Raw genomic sequence first — 18,081 nt, forward strand, 5'->3', positions numbered from 1 at the left:
GAAAAGATGGTGAGAAAACCCGAGAAGATTCTTCTGGTCTAGGCCCACCATGTTGTGAGAATGACGTATGTGCATTTTGCATGGACAACCGTATTTTTTTTAATCCTTAAATAATGACATTAATTAAGGATTAAAAAAGTGGTAGTATCTAAATATCGTCAACAAGGGCTTCTTTAGAATTCAACCAGATTTGAACCGATTTTGCTGAAATTTGTGGTGTGGTGTCCCGGGAAAGGACAATGGATAGTTTCCGCGCGATAAACTAATTTAGCCCAACGGAGTTGCTGGTGTCATCTGGTACTGAAATAAATTTCTCTACGCAGGTGGCTACAACTCTACTGGAGGACTGTAATGTCGAGCCGGACTGTGTTGACTACGAGGGCTGGACGCCGTTACACGCGGCGGCGTTGTGGGGCCAGAAGGATGCGGCAGCCATATTGCTCAAATATGGCGCCGATCCTAACCTTAAAAACTACTCGGTAAACGGTTTTTATTTATTCAATTGCCCATGCCAAATGCAAAGGCCCAATTTTTTTTAAAATTACGTCTGCATCGGAATCAGAAGGACACTTTATGATTAACTACAATTTATAATTGAAGACGTAAGTGGGTGAAGCGGATTATTAATATTTTATTATAACATAAGGGCAATTACTAATTTTTTCCTTTAACAAACCTTGTAATTTGTCCACTTCATCATGTGGCTATACATAAAGTCATTAACCGACTTCCAAAAAGGAGGAGGTTATATGTTCGGCTGTGGATATATTTTTTTTAACAACAAATGCAAACCTTCAAGAAGAGAGCGTATTCCCTCTTAAAACGCCGGCAACGCACCTGCAGCTCTTCTGATGTTGCGAGTGTCCATGGGTGACGGTAGTTGCTTTATATCAGGTGACCCGTTTGCTCGTTTGACCCCTTATTTCATAAAAAAAAAACCGGTCCTAAAGCCTCCATTTATGCAAGTAAACGTCGACTTTCAGATTGTTGTTACTTATTTCATCCATTCACGTTAATTCAATAATATTCTTCTTTTCATATAAAAACGATCACTACTTAGCTTGTAGCTCCTTGAGTAATCATTAAATGTCGAGGCTGTTAAACGCCTCTCGCGCAATCCAGACTATGTCGAAGCGATATGCAAGTATTTTTTTTTTAATGAAAAAAGGGGGCAAACGATCAAACGGGTCACCTGATGGTAAGCAACTTCCGTCGCCCATGGGCACTCGCAGCATCAGAAGAGCTGCAGGTGCGTTGCCGGCCTTTTAAGAGGGAATAGGGTAATAGGGGAGGGTAGGGATGGGAAGGAATTAGGGGAGGGTAGGGAAGGGAATAAAGTAGGGGATTGGGCCTCCGGTAAACCCACTCACTCGGCGAAACACAGCGCTAGCGCTGTTTCACGCCGGTTTTCTGTGAGAACGTGGCATTTTTACGGTCGAGCCGGCCCATTCGTGCCGAAGCATGGCTCTCCCACGTATAAATACAGTAGAAATGTTATTTACACATGTAATTTCAGGGTCAAACCTGCATGGACCTCGTAGACCCGAGTATATCGACGTGGCTGGCTGAGGCGTCTCTGAAGGCGCCTCGGCGGGTCAACAACAATAACAACAACAACAAACGGAAACACAGCCCACCGAGACACGACGTCAAGAGGGTCGAGTTGCAGATCACTGGCAAAGATGAGAACATTGTTAACGGTAAGTGGGCTTTAAAAGCTTATTTTGTAAAATTTCTAATGTGCCAATCATTTGTCTATATTAGGCCAATCAGTATAGGAAGTTCACCTCGGAATTCGAGATACCCAGCTGTAAGTCTGTAAATATTTGTATATTGACACCCAAAATTTTGTCTCAAAACTAGAGATGAAACAGATATCCGGCAACTATCCGGTATCCGGCCTATCCGGCGGCCTTAATACTATCCGGCCGAATACCGGATAACTGCTATTCGGCCGGATGCCTATCCGGCCGAATAGAAAAAAAGATCTGGATAAAGAAATATATTTTTAAGTAATTATTTACTTTATTTAGTTAGTCTCAAGAAATGTTTAACGTAGAAAATGAATTAATTAGTACTCATAAGTCATACTGCACTAAGGGAAAATTATGGTCAATAAAAAGTAAAAAGTTTTTACGTGGGAGAGCCATGCTTCGGCACGAATGGGCCGGCTCGACCGGAGAAATACAACGTTCTCACAGAAAACCGGCGTGAAACAGCGCTTGCGCTGTGTTTCGCCGAGTGAGTGAGTTTACCGGAGGCCCAATCCCCTACCCTATTCCCTTCCCTACCCTCCCCTATTCCCTTCCTTACCCTCCCCTATTCCCTTTTCTACCCTCCCCTATTCCCTTCCCTTCCCATCCCTACCCTCCCCTATTACCCTATTCCCTCTTAAAAGGACGGCAACGCACCCGCAACTCTTCTGATGCTGCGAGTGTCCATGGGCGACGGAAGTTGCTTTCCATCAGGTGACCCGTTTGCTCGTTTGCCCCCTTATTTCATAAAAAAAAAACAACTTCTCTGCATTATGTACATGTATTTATAATCAATATTGTAGAATACAAAATTCTCTACAAATTTTGTATATTTTTTTTCTACGGTGAACTGTTTTCTTGATAAGAGGGCGGAGAGCGCGCGGTCACAGCATCACTTCAGGTCAACCGGTGCCTCCGGTAGAAAACGCGCCATATACAATGTGTCCCGACACTTGTGTCCGACACTTTAATGGTCACTTTAATAATTTTAACACTTTAATAATCTTTGGCATATTTTATATATAAATTGGCTCTCAAAATTTTTCTCTCTCTCACGGTTGTAAAATGACAGCCATTTTAGTTTTTCTCGGGCTTTCACACTAACCTGACCAATAACTTCTCATGAAAATATGCTATGAAGATAAAAAAGGTCTTATTTAATAGCTAAACTTATGGACTACGCTTACACAGGCAATACGTTATGAATTTCGTGGAATTAAACATAGAAAAACCAAAGTTAGAGGAAAAAAGTTGTATATTTTTGGATTGACTGCGTCAAGGTGTTCTTGAAAAAGCCCAAGTCTTTCAGCGCGAACAAAATCAAGTACTATACCCATTTCGACGTATTGTAATCATTTTGAAATATTGCACCCACAATTGTGCCGTTGTACCTCGGGCTTTCAAATTATCCAGCTTATCCAGAAATGTTGAATGAAAAATGTTTGAGTTCGAGTTCGAGATATATCTCGAGAAGTGATTTGCTATATTAACTCATCCAACGTACCATCTTCAATATTCATATCTTCAAATGATTTTTGAAAATGCTAGTCGTACCAATATATGGCCTCTGATGCTTCTTGAGTAAGCGTGACCGCTCAGCATTTTGTCAACAGAATTCGGTGCGTATATTTTATTACCAAGAACTTCCTTAAGACCACTTCCATCTATTATGTATCCTAGGCTTCCAAAAAAGACATGTCACGTGCTTTAGAGTAAAGGGGTTGATCAAAAGTAATTACACACGTTTTTTGTCCGAGTGACTTGGCAATATCAAGAGCGCAAAGTAAAGTTGTGTAAATTGTGTCTACATTACTGGCAGGATGATCATTAAAAGGAAGAAACATAACCTGAGATGTTGAAAAATTCATTTCATTTTTAGTGAGCTGCTCAAGAATACCCGTCCAACCTGGCAACGATGCAATATCCCTCCCTCCATTTTCCGTATAACCACGAAAAATCAGTGCCGTTAATTGTTTTTTCTGTTAGTGCTTGACCGTCATGCAGATTTTCAACTTGAACTTTACTGTATTCAGGTACGACTGGTTTATTGTGAACTTGTAAAGATACATGTGTTATGGCTGCCAACTTTTTCGCTTTTGGTTTGGTTGTACATTTTTGTATCCGTTCATCGTAGAGAACAGCATTTTTTGGAGTTGCTATCTTCATAATCCCCATAACATAAAGAGTATTGTTACCATCAAGAGTCTGCACGTTTATGTCGGCATTGTCTCCAACATATTGTACAAGGGCACCTGACTCTGATGATAAAATATTAAATACGAGGCTGTGGGTCATAAACTGCTGAAACTTCATACTGTACTGTATTATAGTAAGAAGCTGCAAATCCCAAACTAGATAAAATATCTAATAGTCTTTTGGATCCATATCTTCTGTGAAGAAATACAGAAAGGCTTAAAAGTAACTGTGATGAAAAAGAACGTTCCCGTATGGCAGCCATAATTGCATCGATTGTGGAAGTACATTTTGTTTTTAAATGATCAATTTGTCCTTTCCTGTTTTTGACGATGACTTCTTCTAAGAAATGTAATAAAGTTATGTAATGAAATAAAGTTTTTGGAATTTCTTGATTAACATTATTCAACATTTTACTAGGAGGTGGATAAGATTTTGTTTCAACTATAGTTATTGCGTCTATATATCGTTGCGTCACAGTGCGTAAATAGAAGCTACCGTCTTATTTAAGTATTCTAAATGAAGTTTTGTTATTTTATTGTATTATTATATGTATATTATTATTATTATTATTATTATTTATGTTGAATCTGTCGTGCGTTATGCGTAATATATAGGAACCACGGAAGATCAGGTACCGCGGTGCAGTGTTCTGCGCCGTGGTAATACACCTAAGTGGGTATCCTTTTCGGCTTTATGCAATGCACTGCATAGTAATCCCTTTTTAGGGTTCCGTAGCCAAATGGCAAAAAACGGAACCCTATAGATTCGTCATGTCTGTCTGTCCGTCCGTATGTTACAGCCACTTTTCTTCGAAACTATAAAAGCTATACTATTGAAACTTAGGAAGTAGATGAAGTCTGCGAACCGCATTAAGATTATGATACAAAAATGGAAAAATTATTAAAAAATTTAGGGGTCCCCATAGGTACAACTGAAACAAAAAAAAATTTTTTTATCTTACCTATGCGTGTGGGGTATCTACGGATAGGTCTTTAAAAATCATATAGAAGTTTCTTATATAATGTTTTTCTAACCTGAATAGTTTGCGAGAGAGACTTTTCCAAAGTGTTAAAATGTCCCCCCCCCCTCTTACTTCTAAAGTAGGAGCATGATAGGTCTAAAAAAATATATGATGTACATTACTATAAAAACTACCAACGAAAATTGGTTTGAACGAGATCTAGCAAGTAGTTTTTTTATACGTCATAAATGGTAAACCTTAAACCAACAAAAAAATTTTTTTTAATCTGACCTATGCGCACCCCCTTGAAACTAGTGTCGGATTTATATATTTTAGGATGAGTGTACTTGTGCCACTTTATTTCCGCCTCCCCATGCAAAAATCTACCGCCTCCGTAGGACGCTGCCACCCATCGGCCGGGGCCTATTTATAAATCAGCTGCTTAAACCCCATCTTTCTTTCAGACAAACCGCCTGCGCCCGAAATCATACCGAAGATAGCCGACAAGCCGCCAAAGCCACGGCCGCCATCACCGGAAGTCAACGAACCGCCGCCGGACAACGACGAGGCGCCGTCGTGGCGGCGGTCCGCCTCCTTCCGGAATCGCCAGCAGGACAATAACCGTGAGTTTTTTTTATTATTTTTTAATTTTACGGTAATATTGGCCAGTGTCAATGGGCATTGTCCAAAAAAATCACATGCACTTTTTATATTTTTTTTCGTTAAAATAGGGTATTCTAAGAATACTTATAAATTAAATAATTTTGAAATTCATTGGCTAGTTTTTTCTCAATAAATTTTTAAAGTTTCGCTCTGACGTCATCATCGGCCGCTAATTGACCTCTGTATATGTTTTAAATTTCCTTTCAATCTTATTTATAATTATATTTATAATGGCTGGTTCGTCAAATGTAAGTTCTCATTATGTGAAAGCTGATACCAGAAGCTTACCAAAAGTTCGAAACGTAATGTTGGTCGAATTTATTGCTAATTTAACGCCATTGAAGGTCAAACAAAGGTTAAACGTATTTGTTCAAAAATATAAGTTACTGATGGGTATTTTTTTCGTTTATATACAGAAAAACGATCACTGACCTTATTCCTCGAAATGTTTTTGTAATGATCAAAATTAAAAAAAAATGGACAATCCCCATTGTCAACTCTAAAAGGCGAAAGACGGCAAAAAAAAATACTTACGTAATATACGTAATTCTTTTAGGCATTTTGTCTGAATATTGGACTTTTTCTTTTGACTTGACTCAAATTAAAATCATAATAAACAGTTTATTTTTCAAACACTGCAAAGGTGGTAGACGGGGGTTCAAGACTATGCTGATTTTGAGAAAGCCTTTTACTTGCAGAAATAAAGGTAGCATCTTCTAAAAATTAAAATCACCTAAAACTAGGTATCAGTAGTACAGTACGGACTTTTTTCAAATTACCGGACATTCTTCAACCTCTCTCTGGCAACCCTAATGCCTAATGCTTTTCGACACGACTTGTCCACTCAAATATTCAAGATTGTCTCGTTCCAAGTATGAACAAAAGAAACTTACACAGAAAAATGTTTTAAACACTGAATTTATTCAATTTCCAGGTGATTCGAATCCAGCAAACAACAATTTGGACAATGACACGATATTAAGAAGGACACATAGTTTTGAAAATGACAAGAAGTAAGTTTTTCTTTATGTTTTTGCAAGTCGAAACTTATTGCACTCTATTCTGATGTTTCTTATGATATTTCTTAGCATGGTACGTAAAATGTTTATAGTTGACATTTTCATGCATTGTGTAAGCAAAACCTATAAGATTCCTCTGCTAGAACAGAAGCATCTTGCATATAAAATGGAGCACTTACATTTTTAGAGTATTCTATAAATCTTTAAAATAATACAGCTTTAATTTTAATTTTTATTTGCTTACACTTAATGCGCTTACTAAAGTTTTTATAATTTTAATTTTCATACAAAAAAGTCATCGTATTAATTTTTCAATGTACGTAAAGTTAACATTGTGCTAACAGAATTCATTATAATTTTCATAATAATTATATATTTATTTTCATTTTGACAGCACAAATGAGAAATCGTTATTTGAAAAAAATAATCCCTACCATCAATATCATTGTAAATATTTTTGGCAGAAATCATTGAATATTTTTCTTCTTGAAGCTTGTAAGAAGTCTTGAAACAGTTTATTTGCGCTAGCAAACAAATCTGCTTTCAGTGGCGAAGGGTATGGCAATAAAATGTGGATATCGATAAGCTAGTCTTGTAATTTTAAATCGTAACTTTGGAATTTTACTATATCAAATATACAGTGTGTAGTTGTAGTACAAGATAAAATATTCTGTCGTGACACAAGCCCTTAATATCACACGTAATGTTTCGACGTCCCTTAATATTTTGTTCTTGATGTCACAATTTATAACAGTACAGCCGTATACCCTTCGCGACACATTTTTGTTCTGTTTTGTAGCATGCATGTGTGTTTGAACAGTTTCTATCAGCGGTACAAGGATGTGACGGCGCGTATAAAGGCGTCATCATGCCCTGTCATACAACCGCTGTCGCAAACCACGCTAGCGGCCATCGAGCTAAGGAAAAAGAGTCAAGAGACTAACAATACATCGACAGATACTAACGAGGACATTAAGAGCAGGTGTGATGCGTTGGTTTTGATTTTTATACGATTAGGGATAGGATCTTTTGCCGCTAAAGGGCAGATGCGTAGGGTGATGATATGATGCGACAACAACGCAACAGGTGTTTGACAGCTGATATTCTGAAATATCTGCTGTCAAAGATTTTATGTAATCGCCCTGCCCACTTGCACAAAGCGCCACCTGGTGTGGCTTCGTGATTTCGGAAACTGCCATTAAGTATTTTATGATGCTCTTTACCCGCCACCACAGGGAGTTCTGTATTAAGAATAGTCTGTCAAATGTATTAAAAGCAGAATAAACCATTCATTTGATTGAGAATTCACTCTAGCCGTTGATGTTTCTCGAAGGACGGACATAATAATTATAATTATTACATTTATCTGAAAATTGTATAATTTTTTATGTGTTTAAAGCAGTTTAAAATTAAAAAATGTAATGTCAATTTAAGCATCGCAAGAAATGAGGTGCAATTTTTGAGTTTAAGTCACATTGAATATCAACATTGTCGTAAATCAAAACCAATGTTAACAAATATCATTTAATATGTTTAATTGTACTTACACACATTATTTTTGCTCGTTATGCTTTATTAAAAATTAATTGCAGGTTTTTGTAAATATTTTTGATGAAAACTTTTTTGGGTTTCTTGGTACAAAGAATATCTTAATTAAAAATAGAAAAATGTAAATAAATCACTTAATTAATAATACCATCTTAAAAGTTTGCATACTATACCAAAACCACAATTAAATACATCTTACTAATTATATTTTTTTTTTCAGAATAAACACATGGAACACTCCTTCAACCAACACACAGACTACCGTAAGGAGGTGTGTATATAAAATATACTGTTCTTTGTCGACAATAGGGTATGATAGACCTGTTACAGTAGAGAACCCTTTAAAATAGCCTGTGTAGACATTAGGCATTAAGTAAAAAAGGTTTCTCTTGCGTTTTATTACTTCATCACTCAGAGATAAATAATAATTAGTTTTCGGGCCTGTTTCACCACTTCCTGATAAGGCTATCCACCAATTAACTTGACAGGTCAAGTATGGAGAATTTGTCAAAAAAGATGTGAATAGCCTATTAGGCACTTTATCAGAAAGTGGTGAAACAGGCCCTTAATATAATGATTCATATAAATTATATTAAACCATACATTTTCTGTCACTAGTTAGGTTTATTGGTTTTGGTGATATGGTGACTGGTAGCTACCCTTTTGGTGATGGTCTATAGATTAATTAATGTTTGAAATTTTATAGATGGTTATTCTGCACTTCTAGTTCTACCTATCTGCGACTTGTAGGTTACAATTAGGTAGAAGTAAATATTGTAAAAAAAATTAGAAAGTTATTTGATGGGAAAAACATATTATACTCTATTCAAAACTTAATAAATAGTTAAACTTTGTGACACTGTATAGACCGCGTACAACTTAAAGATCACTCGGCAAAAATTAGAAGAGATGGCGCAGCAACCGTTTTTTTAGTCTTTTTGGCACACCGGTCAAACTATCGTTAGATCGCATTCAGACGGTAAAACTTGATTGGTAGCTATTGTACGTTATCATAATTACTAGATGACCCGGTGATCGTATCACTTCCCTCCTAATATTATTAACCTTCACTGGACTTCCTCGATTAATTATTTCAGCCAAATCGGTTCAGCCATTCTCGAGTTTTAATGAGAGTATAATGGTTTGTGGTAGTGATGATGATGATGTAATTTGCATAATAGCATATGCTTTCCGTTCTCAAAACGACGCCGAAACTCCCAAACTTGTATCTATAAAGAGTCAGGACCTTCTCTCAGTACCTTCCGAACCATGGTATGCCTCGGTGCAAGATCTTACTTGTTGGTAACATATGCTCAGAATACTTTACACGAAACCGAAGTCGCCAATCCATATAAATTTTGAGGAGTTCCCTTAATTACTCATGGATCCCTTCATCAGCAGGGCTAGCATAATAACAGTAGACATGGGAAAGAATCGACATACTGACAGATTTTATCGACAAAATGACGGATTTCCATTGTCTAACTGTCACTTTGTCTATTCTTCCGTAGAAAGAAACCGTTTCTATGGTGACCATGCTACGCCTGCTGGTTACCACTTTTATGAACATGCCTACCATGTTCATTCTACTAAATTCGGATGATACCCTATACACCAAAAGATTTTTTTCGGTTCTCAAACGGCGGAGTAATCGTTGAAAATAAAAAAAACAAACATTACACCTCTTCCATTTTGAAAGTTGGTTAAAATTGTAACCCATGTGTTATTCTGATGTATAAGCTATATTATTGTAAAGTTTCATTAAAATCTATTCCGTAGTTTTTGCGTGAAAGAGTAACAAACATCCATCCAAACTTTCGCCTTTATAATATTAGTAGGACTAGAGATCGCCCAATGGTCGAAATTCGGCCTTAGTTTCAACGAAATTAGGACTACTACGTTTAATTTGTAAAAAAATATTGACTTTATCATACATATTTTTTTCAACTCTCGTCTCTGGGACTCGGCTGATCTCAGACTGACCGTGTAAGCATTGTCAAGATTCAATAAAAAAAAAAACTATACTTAATCCGTTTTCAATTTGTCAACTTGTTGTCAACAGACTTCAACCATAAATAAAATTCGTATGTATAGGCTTGTCACTCAAAAATCTGTCATTTCTCATGTGTGTGTGTTGTAGTGTGAGTAATGTTGTATTTCTTAAAAATATGTATGAAAAAGCATAATTTCAAAATAATATTAGTTCGATGCACTAAGGAGTGCATCACCATAATATAAACTATAACTGTGCAAAATTTCATGCTCCTACGTTTCCCCATTTTTCGTGAAAAGGGTTACAAAGTTTTTCGTTCGCGTATTAATATTATGATAGTAGGATTGGATTAGTAGGATATTCTACACAAACCCCTATTATCGTCTCATGTTTTACCGAGCGATCTAAAATATAATATACATTCGATAAAAATTGGAAGTTCTGAAAGCGCTTTACACAGAAGAAATCAAAAATGGAGTTACGTGATACTTCAATGCTCTCTTATAAGGGGGATATATTTTAAGTTTTTTTTTAGTATTTATTCAAGTATTTTACAAAATTATTTCCATACCTATTCTACAAACCAAACTGCATATCAGTTTGTTACAAATAGTCAATACTTTTTAATGTTGTGGCAGCTCCGCGGAGAGCGTAGAGTCGAACAGTAGCAATTCTACGCCGAGCTCGACTACGCCAACAAAGCTCTCCCCCGGCAACATATTCAAGAACTTCTTCAAGTACCCAAGCCATTGTGTTGTTTGCTTGGTTCATTTTTTTTTGTCACCAGAAAGGCTTATGCGTATTTTTGAAATGCCACATTTTTAAGCCATCAGCCGTTTGTTTATATGTTTAAGGGTGCGTTTCCAGATGTTTGACAGAGTATTGATAAGATCTTGAAAATATTTTGAGCAATAAATGCGCCAGTAATTTAAAGAAAATATGACGTTGCTGCGATCCATACTTGATGGCAAAATACTTCCTTTTTGTTTTTTCAAAATATAAAAATATATGCTTTTTATTTGGTTCCATTCAAGTCGGCTTTGTAAACGCATCCTTAAGTACCAAAATTTCGAGCGCGACATTTGTTTTTTTATATAAAACCACTTAACAGTGTGAAGTTTTTGCTTATCCTTGTTACCCCTACTGACCTTGGCGTTTTTGTACCTCGTATGCAACAATATGTCTACTTTTTAAAGTTTAGAATAGATCTAGTTTTTAACGGCTTGCTTTTAAATGATAATTTTATTTATACTGGTATTCAAGGTAGGTATACTGACTGTACATTATTATGTTTAGTCGTATGTGACCTTAAATACCTAAGCTCGTAAAAATGTGTAAAGTAAATGTAATAAAGGGACATTCAGGGTAAGTTCAGATACAGGGTATATCCGGAGAGTTCGAGTTATAGCGCTAAAACAGCGAGTTTCCTCGCACTGCTTTGCGCGGTGGCACAACAAATTGGCGTATTTCACCGTGGACAGAAAAGAATTGCTACTAGCTGATTTAGGCCCATTTTCGCCAACGTCTGTTAGTGTTAACAGCTTGTTAAAATGTCATGTCTTCTTATGTCATTCATATGAAAAACGAAAGAAGTAACGTGATACTAATCCGAGCGTTGACTTTAGTGTAAGGACTCACATATGGTTTTGCTTGATCGAGCAATCATATAGAGTAAAAACCACGGCTCGGGCTTTCGTACACACATTCAGCATTGCTCGATAGTTTTACTCCTGTTCGAAGGAAATTAGCTACGAATAATAAAAACTAGTGTCAAAAAATTGTCAAGCCGGCTCGATTCGAGCCTTCAAACTGGCTCGATGCGAGCCTTCGAGCAGTGAGTTTTGCGATACACACGGTGGTTTTTGCTCGATTTCGAGTAAAACTATCGAGCAAAACCGTATGTGAGTACTTAGCATTAACAGGCGTTGGTGAAATTGAGCCTTAGCGTTAGCTGGAATTATATGGATTTACCCTGTAACCAAATTCAGAAGTTACCCTGGTTAGCCTTACATAATTTAGAATATCACGCTAGTTTCACATAATACTGTAATTTATTTGCTAATGTGTTCGGATGTTTTAGTTTCAGCATGGTTTTTGCATGATCCGCTATTTCTTTACTTGACATGCGAATATTGACCGATATTCTTTTAGGTCCTTCGTCCCGCCTGTCCGAGACGAAGAGAGTGAAACGCAGAGGAAGGCGCACGCGAAACGTGTGAGGGAGACAAGAAGATCGACTCAGGGTGTCACTCTCGACGAGATTAAATCAGCGGAACAACTGGTCAAGAAGAAAACTGGAAATGGCACAGTCGATGCGCCACCTTCTCCGACGAAGAAAGATGAACCAGCCACCGGAAATTCGGATAACACCGTGAGTTTTTGTCTATTTTTGCTTTCTGGTATATAATTATTATTAATAGTTTGTGATATAGTATAATTTACCAAGAAGAGAATCTGTAGTGAAAACAATAAAACTGTGATTCTCTCTTTAATTAGAAACAATATATCAAAAGATTTTAGGGAACCAACTAGATCTTGCTGTTAAAACTATGTCTTAAAAATAGTAAACGTTTGATAGATGTTAATCAAAATCAGTTTAAAGTTAAAAGTTGAAATTAATTAAATATAATAGCTTTAAATGTGTCATAAGTACACCTGACTCCTGTAAATATTGTATTTGGAATGAGAATTTCCCTCTTGAGAATTGTACCCTATTTTGAATTGTAAATTTTAGTTAGATATTCAATCATTTCTTCCTAAATGAATGTTCTCATTTCTCAATCTATCATAATATCTAAGTACCTACTCATTGTTATGTATATTTAATGTGCTAAGGAAACTAATGGTATAAATATTTTGTACATTTCGAGTCCATTCTAAATCTATATACAATCTTAATAGCTACAGAGTTGTAAATAATAGTTTCATACGCCACCTTTAGGCTAAAGATTTTTAATACCGGTACGGCGATCATTTTGACACTATTATCTCAGCCTTAAGCTGCCTTTCCACCGAAGCTGCGTTGAGAGAAATGTGATTTAAGAACCAGAAGAATCTGCTCATTCGCCTGACCTCACTCAGTGCAGCAATTCTAGGATCATAGAACACATCCCTCGCAACGCATGTATGGTGGAAATAGAGCCTAAGTGGTGGTATCTGCTACGTGATTTCGTATCTTGCGACAGGTATTAACCGCGCGCGATCAGAATGGCAGCAGAATGACAGTTTTGTTTGCTAATGCTAATGCGTTAGCAAAAATATTCTGAACATTAATTTATACATAGGTTTATACGTAATAATAATAAAATACGTAATCGACCGATTCTGTACATTAAAGATATTATTATTGTGTTTTTGGTCAACCCTGTGGCAGCTACAACTCTTTCAGTTACTGCTTTTTTATTTTTGAGTAAACCTAAAATTTTCATGAAAAATATTTCTCGGTAATATTTTACCAATGACTGTGATTCAGGAATTATTATTCCTGAATTCCTTGGACCTTTTTACCTATTATTATCAAAAAAAAACTTGAATGTAATGTACGCGAACACAAAAGTCATTTTGTTAGCCGACCCTACTACGGCTGGTCAGTTGTCAAAAGGACGCATCTCATTAGCTATGTCCACACTATGCACTTTCATCTTCAATTTTCTTCATCTTCTTTCATTCAACTTTCGCTTTGGCGCATTCAATTATTGAATGCGTCAACGAACGCAACGCCAACATTGTCATTTTTGTTCAGTTACAGACTACAGTGTCTGTCATAATATTATTGTAACAAGTGCGACGAGAACATTTTACTGGGTGGAATAATGTGCGGCTTATTTAGTCATAAGAAATTCCAGAAAAAAAGAACAAAGCGAAAGTTTTGGATACGGTCAGGCGCATGCGTCGCGGGCATGCCTCACGTGCGCTTTTGACTGCGCTATAAAGCATGCCCTTGATGAACAAAAAATTCACAGTGTGGACATCTATTCTGATAGCGCGCGGCAAATAAGCGACATTATAAACTATCTGTCAAAAAAGTTGTATCCAAGGTTTAACATATTTTTGACAGATTAGCAGATATTTTGCATTTTTTTTTCTCGTTGCTGTTGCAATATAGGTAATCGCTGTGCCGGTCTTGAAACATAAAATTGTACATAATATCAGAACCTGGCGCCAAATCCTCACATCACGAACGTGTATTAGGCTCGGGGTATCCTCGCCGGCGGTGAAATCGCTGTGACGCTCGCGCTCGCGACCGCGCCCGCCACCGCGACCGCTACCATCGCCGCTAACACCGAGCGACGACCCTCGTGGCGGTTGAGACTAGACCCCACTAACAAGGTCCATTGACTTGAAAATTGAACCCTCTGTACAGTAATTAAGGGCTAAAATTGCGTGTTAAGAAAATGTTCTAAATGAAAGTAAGCTATATGCGACCGAGAGTCCTATTCTCATTTTATGTCGTTTGTGTATGTCGCTTCGTCTGCAGGCTGTCACTGATGCTGTGAGACAGCCTGCGATAGAAGTGACATTCGATGCATGAGAATAGAACTTCAGGTCGAAATGCTTGAAATTCTGAAAAATGTTATCTTTGTTTGCCTTTTAAAATACCCTAAGTTATAAACTTAATTGCTGTACCGAGTTGATTTGGATTTTTGAAAGTCAATCTGATGTGATCATGTGTGCAAAGCAGACTATTAATTGTGGAACTTGAAATATACTATTATAACTACCTTGTTAACAAAATTATCTTTTTACGTCATCATTAAAATGGCGCAAGTCCAACGTCGCTGGAAAATGTCGTAGAATATAAATCTTAGTACCAAAACATGTTACAATAAAAATATAGCAATCAATAGTCGTGCTTACGTCAATCGGGCTTTGAGATGGCACAGGCGCATGGTGTGGAAATGTGGACGGACTCCCATAGGGATATATGACAGTAACACGGTGATAGCCTGAGACTACAATTCGGGGTATCTCCAGCCGCGAAAATACGTACTAGTAAATATAACCTTGTGCTAAAAGAATAGAGTCTTAAATTGAATAAAAGTATAGGTACTGAAATAAAATTTATTGTGTTCGATTTAAGATTTTTTTCAAACTTGAAATTAAATTTAGTTGCGCAGAATTGTTTTTGTAGTGTTGCTCTTTTTCCGGCTAGAGAAGTTCCGAAAAAAGAAGTCACAGAGTTATTCTCTGGCTCATGGCCGGTTTATTATTCCACTAGCAATCCAGCGCTGCTGGAATTCGATGGATGGATTTGAATAATGTAAACCGCCCATCAAACAATAAGTAACTATGTTTCAATAGTAATATATCTTTCTTTTACATAAAACTTTTAGTTTGAAACATATTTATTTTAATACTTTCGTCAGTGTTCGTTATAATTTGTAATATTATTTAATGCTGTGTTGTGCTGTCTTCGCACTGTCGCTTCTTTATTTACCTAGTTTAAAATTCTCTGTTTTATTACCTACATCCTAAACTATGATACTTGCGAATATAATTTTGTAAAATTCTAAAGGTGTAAAATGCCCTAGACTTTTGCGTCATTTTATAAACAAAGCAATGAAAATCATTTCTCAATATTTTAAAAACTAGCTATAAACCGAGCTTTGTGAAGGTTCGCGTCGTCACATCTGGACTGACTGATGATAACACGTCTACACAAATTAATAGGCGTGATAGTTTTTCCGTAAATTGTTCGACAAAATGTCCAGGTTGTAAAATATGCTAGGGCTCGCTTCGCTCGCCCTGATAAAACGGACTCCAGGATATACACAAATACAGTTGCAATAGCTTTATTTTAAAGACATATCAACAAGTTGAATACATAACCTCCTTTTTGGAAGTCGGTTAAACGAATCGTTGCCATGTGTTTGTGTCTAAATGTTGTGTCCGCATGCTTGTGACGTCACAAGATTGTGACAATTTTGTTTTATCTGTGTGCTCAATGTCAATACTAAAACCCGTAACATTTGTGTACATATTTTGCATAATTTAATTTAAGCTACTTTTGTAATTGTCAGGAATAGCCTATAATATGTTTGCAGATGATAGCAATTATAAAAGTAGAGTCCATGTCTTGTACAGTGTTCTCGATGTTGCTATGATGTGAACTAATGTATTAAAATTTGTGTTTTTTTTTTAATATAAACTAGAGGCCAAGAAAATAATTATAAAAATTACCAGCTTACACAAAAATTTGTACTTTTTAAAATTTGGTTTGGTTTGCTATAAATATAATTAAATTATGGATGTTGTTAGTTCCAGGTAGTACCGTGACCTTAAATGTTCAGCAAATGCACTTGAACTGCCTTAAAAATCATTAAAAGATAGTTTTACCACAGTATAAACACATATCGTGGTCTCTAGTTTACATACTTTTTATCAAATTACTAACCTCATTTTTTATCACACAGTTTGAGTTGGAAGATGCGGGTCGTTCCTCGCCAAAAACCGCAACGGCTGCAGAAACGACCGTCACGTTGCCTCTACGCCGTCCGCCTACAACCAATAACACGAGTAACACAAATTCGTCGCCAACGAAGGAGGAGAGTCGCACAGGTTGGTGGCCAACTTAACACGCTTTACCCTAAAGACAATGTTCTCTTAGATTATCTTCTTGTCTTTTGTGTTTCGTATCTATGAAAAAGAAGGTACGCAATTTTGACAAAGAAACATAAACGTTTTAAATGTACTTTAGTATGTTATTTATTTTGAAATATTTACTAAGTATTTTTTTAATATACTCTGAAAAGCGATACCTACTTATATTTCGAAACTCCGGGCATTATTTTGCACGTATGGAATATGAAAGCTTCAATAAAAATTCCTAATACAGTTTGTCTGTGTGACTATAGCCTATAGCCCAAATAGTCTGTCTGTGATGACATTGACATTTGACATTTTGTAATTTCACATGTTGTTTTTTGCCTAGAGGATGAAAAGGAGCGTATATGTTTTAATGACTTTTTTAAACAGAGGATGAGAAAGAGCGCGAGAGCAGTTCAGAGAGCAAGTCCAGCGGCACTTCCCCGAGCACGCAGGCGGCGCTCAACGTGATACAACGCCGGCGGCGGCCGAAACGCCGATCCACCGGCGTCGGACACGTCGACATGGACGTGAGTATTTTACACCACTTTAGGCTGCGTTTCCACTGAAGCAGAGCGGAGCCAATCACCATGTTCGAAACCTTCGCAGTCATTTGGCATGGAAATTGGAGATACTAATAGAATCTGGACAAGGAATGTTTTTGTCCCGGAAAAATGTGCGGTTCCTACACAATATACTTTTCTGATTTGCACGTAAACGATTCAATCGATGTACGGGAACAACTATAAACTAAAGTCCACGCGGACGAAGTCGCGGGCAACAGCTAGTTGTCAATAAAATTGTTCAATGCATATTGTTCAATGATATTGCACAATAAAATTAATCGTCTAGGGACCCACTAAAATGGCGATTGGTTTATTCCAATCCAGTTTCAATCTGAATTGCATTCCAGTGCCCATTCACATTATTCCAGTACTTATCCAGCGCTATTCGATTGGACTGGAATAATGTAAACCGGTCATTAGAAGAAGACTCTACAGTAATTCGTAACATGATTGACATTGCAGCAAAATTTAACAATAATATAAAACTGTTAGTGATGTTTAAATCTGTTAGTGAAATAAATGAAATAAAGAAAACACTTTAAGTGGCTATTTTATAGACCTACTGGATATGTAAGATTCGCTGTGCCCGAAATAAATGGACGCAGCCCTACTCACTAAAAATTTAAGGTTATTAACTTAGCCGATGTCACATTAAGAGGGCGACTAACCCTCAAACATTGTCCTCTCTTCACACTCACGTCGGTCTTTCATATGCCAGGTGAAAAAGGACGACGCGGATTCATCGCCAAATCAGTTTTTTCTCAATAACTCGATAAATATACAACATTTAAAAAAT

The 18,081-nt window shown here is 36.8% G+C and overlaps 1 protein-coding gene across 6 annotated transcripts in view; it reads left to right on the top strand.

Moving 5' to 3' along the window:
• LOC121738560 (protein phosphatase 1 regulatory subunit 12B) overlaps positions 1 to 18,081 on the top strand; it is a 71,343-nt gene that overhangs the window by 32,134 nt on the left and 21,128 nt on the right. For 2 of the 6 annotated variants that reach the window (XM_042130708.1, XM_042130709.1), the window contains exons 5-15: positions 324 to 479; positions 1,517 to 1,700; positions 5,376 to 5,534; positions 6,509 to 6,587; positions 7,414 to 7,575; positions 8,362 to 8,412; positions 10,773 to 10,871; positions 12,286 to 12,505; positions 14,326 to 14,463; positions 16,548 to 16,692; positions 17,110 to 17,249. In XM_042130708.1, coding sequence (XP_041986642.1) covers positions 324 to 479; positions 1,517 to 1,700; positions 5,376 to 5,534; positions 6,509 to 6,587; positions 7,414 to 7,575; positions 8,362 to 8,412; positions 10,773 to 10,871; positions 12,286 to 12,505; positions 14,326 to 14,463; positions 16,548 to 16,692; positions 17,110 to 17,249 — 1,533 coding nt within the window. The remainder of the gene's footprint in view (positions 1 to 323; positions 480 to 1,516; positions 1,701 to 5,375; positions 5,535 to 6,508; positions 6,588 to 7,413; positions 7,576 to 8,361; positions 8,413 to 10,772; positions 10,872 to 12,285; positions 12,506 to 14,325; positions 14,464 to 16,547; positions 16,693 to 17,109; positions 17,250 to 18,081) is intronic. The other 4 variants (XM_042130710.1, XM_042130712.1, XM_042130711.1 and 1 more) reach the window with 4 other exon arrangements.

The sequence above is a fragment of the Aricia agestis genome, chromosome Z (assembly GCF_905147365.1).
Source record: "Aricia agestis chromosome Z, ilAriAges1.1, whole genome shotgun sequence".
Classification (NCBI taxonomy): Eukaryota; Metazoa; Arthropoda; class Insecta; order Lepidoptera; family Lycaenidae; genus Aricia; species Aricia agestis.